Consider the following 3,671-nt stretch of genomic DNA (forward strand, 5'->3'; position numbering starts at 1 on the left):
CTCTGAATATCTCTATGATTAACTAATACTGATGCATTTATTGTCTCTCATCTTCAAAAAAAAATTCTACAAGGAGTGCTTTTAATAACTAGAATGTGAACTGTGTCCTGAATTTGTATGCAGATTCAAAGTACAAGTAAGTACGCTTTGTACTTGGAATATTCATTACAGTACTGCATGCAAATTAAGCACAGATCTCCTTTGCAATTTTCTCCCCCTTTTTTGTCATTTGTTAGAATAAAATGAGAGCAATGGCAACAGTGAATTGGATTATCTTCAAAATTTTAACACAAAAAAGAGGAAGGTGACTACAATTCAGAACGATATCACACACACACACACACACGAAGTGGGGCCCCTGAAACAACATAATTCACTTAATCTTCTTCTTGTAGTAAAACCGAAAATTCCCCTGTGACTGCAGGCTTCTCTATCTGCATTCCTACCCATTCATATATGTAGGCAACAGAAGGAAATCATACTCCATAGGTCATTTTTGACTTTTCACTCACCTTTCTTTTAATGTGTTCCAACAAGTCCTCCCGGCCTTGCTTAAAATACGGATGCTGGAACTCTACTGGGCCATCCCGTTCCAATTTCACAATGCCAGAATCAACATGAACAACTTTGCGAAAACCATCTGAAAATAAAGTTTACTATGAGAAAAGCAACACTCAATGAAATTTACAAATATCCTCCCTCCATACATTTGCCCATTCTTTTCCCCAGTTTTTGAAGGCCAGGTAAAAAAAGTTTATGCTGCTTTTAGGTACTATTAGTCCTTTAAGAACTACATGCAAAGAGAAGGAATGGGGGGAAAACTTACACATATTTAGCTGTCTCACAAAGCTTGCCATGTTGTTGTGCTTAAAGTACTTGGGAAGGATCTCCTTTGCAAATCTTTGTTCATCCAATACCAGAAAACTCTGGCCATTCTAGAATGAAAACATGAGCATTTAGGTTTTTAAATTCTATTAAATGAAGTTGCATAAACCTAGGTAATCATTTACTTAATCATATACTGGGCTTGAAAAAACCCCCCAAAACAGTAACCAATAGGAATCTTTCTTTGCTGACTGTAGGGACTAACCTATCAATTTTCTGTAGCTTTTAAGCTTTCATTAGGAAAAAAGCCATCAGGCATTGCAGTTGGAAAGAGCTTTTGGAGCATGCAATTCATAAAAACTGACAACTACTTGCATATTTATAGTTCTACAGCTGTGCGATTGCTCACAACTTTTTCAAGCAGCAGGAGAGCAAATTAGCAAAATTGTTATACTTTTCCAGTTAAACTGAAAGCTGTATTTCTGTTAGAAAAATGTATACAATTCTATCACCCTCGTATATTTATTGGGGAAAGCTCAGGAAATAAATACTAGGGATCCTCTTACTCACAGTAGCCATATGATTCTGCAAAGCAAGAAGAGCAAGTTCCTTTTTCCTTATAGCTACTACAATAGTATAAGAACTTAAAATTAATCAGATAGCCGTCAGCTGGTATGGTATATGGAGCTGTCAAGTAGAGTTTAGAGACAGCATTTTGGTATGACTCTATACACCCTCATTTCCAAACAGCTGGGTGTGACAGACAGCTGGGTGTGACACTGAACTTCTCACCAGTGTCCCAGCCTTTCCGCCTCTACAGTAAGGCATGCAATCATCCAAATCTTGGAGTGTGTTGGGAATAACTTTTTGATACAGATGGTTAGAGAGGCCAATAAGGGGGGAAGCTTTAAGTTACTGCTTGTAAACAGGGAGGAATTGGTTGTGAATGTGAAGTTGGAAGGCAACCTGCATGACAACGACCACGAAATGATACAGTTCAAGATCCTGAGGGGAGGAAGGAAGGAGACCAGCAGAATAAAGACACTGGACTTCAGAAAAGCCAACTTGAGCAAACTCATACAGCTGATGGGCAGGATTCCTTGGGATGCAAGTCCGAGAGGTAAAGGAATCCAGGACAGCTGGCAGTACTCTAAGATCCTTTCAAAAGGCAGAGGAGCAAAGCTGGATAAAAATCAACAATTAAAAGAAAAGGATTTTTTAAAATTTAAATATTTTTAACTGTACTTCTTTATTTTAATGCTTTTAACCCTCCTCCTATATATAGTTTTAATTTAAGATATGTTAAAGCTCAAAGATATCATTATAGAATAGGGATTGTAACTTCTAATTATATATTATATGAGATAATATTGCTAGATAGACTAAGAATGAAATTGAACAGTGTGCAAAAAGTCTAGATGTAAACATTGTTAACCTGAGCCTTGATGTGTGGAGCAATGTTCACAATGATCCAGTTATATGCGCTTGTGTGACAACAGAAGGGACTGTCTACCTTACAGAAACAAGTTGATACATCAGGAAATGCGCACACAGCAGAATACATACAAGTAGCAGCAGGAAAAGCTATAACTGTGAAGAAGAATTAAAATGTCTAGTCTGCAGCTTCGTCAGAGATAATGCTGTAAATGTATCGAGAAACAAATCTAGAAGCTGAAGAAAGCTCCAAGCTAATAACATATGGCTGCAGCACTCATTTGATACACCTCTTAGCCAAAGACTTCAGTGCTCCAGAAATAAAGGCTGATGTTGTTGAAATTGCAAAATATTTCCTCTAACCACCACTTTGCAGCAACTGCTCTGAAGAAAGCAGGGGGAACCAAACTAACTCTCCCACAAGACGCGAGACGGAACTCAGTAGTGGACTGTTTAAGTGATATACTGAGAACTGGCCTAATCTGATGACAATTTGTGAACAAAATTGTGACAAATAGATGGAACTGTCATAGCCAAAGTTCTCAACATTGGGCTAAAAAAGAAACGTAGAATGTATGCTGACTATTCTGAAGCCTATTTCCATAGCTTTGAACAAAGTGCAGGGAAATCGCTGTTTTATCGCCAATGATGCTGAAAATTGTAAGGAACTGAGTGAGACCGTGAAAAGAGAAATAAGCAAAGACAAAGTCAAATTACAGGCATTAAAAATCCAATGGATCAAGCACCATCTCCAGTTCATTTTCTTGCCAATATTCTCAATACTTGGTACTAGGGTCAATCCTTAACTGCTGAAGATGAGGAGTTGGCTATGACATGGGCATCCAGAAATCATCCCTCTGTAATACCCACTACATTTCAGGGCTAAGGGTGAACCATTCAAGAAACATATGTTTGCGAATGAGGTTTTAAAGAAAGTCACACCAAGGAACTGATGGAAGTTACTTAAGCACCTGGATCCAGAGACTATTAAAGTGATAATCCAGCTTTTAGCAGCAGTAGCTTCTTCTGCAGGTATAGAAAGATTTTGTTCCTTTGGACTAAATCACTCTAAGTTGAGAAATCACTTGGGAACTGAAAAAGCAGGAAAGTTCGTCTTTCTCTTCCAGTCTATGAATAAGCAGGAAGAGGAAGGTGAATACTGAGTTTGCTGCGTAACCCAGTATTTTAAGTTTCTCATGTTGACCTGGCTGAAATAATTTATTAAATTTTTGTTAAAAACACATTTCTTAACTTTTAGTTATGTAAATTCAAAAATACACATGCTTGTTGTGTTAAAACAATTATACTTGTTGAAGGAAAATATCCAAAATACATAAGCTTGTTGTTTTAAATAAAACAACTTAAATTTCATAATTCAGTTTCATAGTTTCTAGGGTCGGAAGGGACCTGAG

The 3,671-nt window shown here is 37.3% G+C and overlaps 1 protein-coding gene across 4 annotated transcripts in view; it reads right to left on the reverse strand.

Annotated features, from left to right (window-relative positions):
• The window catches only part of HSF2 (heat shock transcription factor 2), a 44,289-nt gene that overhangs the window by 23,899 nt on the left and 16,719 nt on the right, over positions 1-3,671 (reverse strand). For all 4 annotated transcript variants that reach the window (XM_019520029.1, XM_019520027.1, XM_019520028.1 and 1 more), the window contains exons 2-3: positions 827-935; positions 513-640 (exon numbers count right to left, since the gene is read on the reverse strand). In XM_019520029.1, the coding sequence (XP_019375574.1) occupies positions 513-640; positions 827-935 (237 nt within the window). The remainder of the gene's footprint in view (positions 1-512; positions 641-826; positions 936-3,671) is intronic.

The sequence above is a fragment of the Gavialis gangeticus genome, unplaced genomic scaffold (assembly GCF_001723915.1).
Source record: "Gavialis gangeticus isolate Ggan-Ray unplaced genomic scaffold, GavGan_comp1, whole genome shotgun sequence".
NCBI lineage: Eukaryota > Metazoa > Chordata > Crocodylia > Gavialidae > Gavialis > Gavialis gangeticus.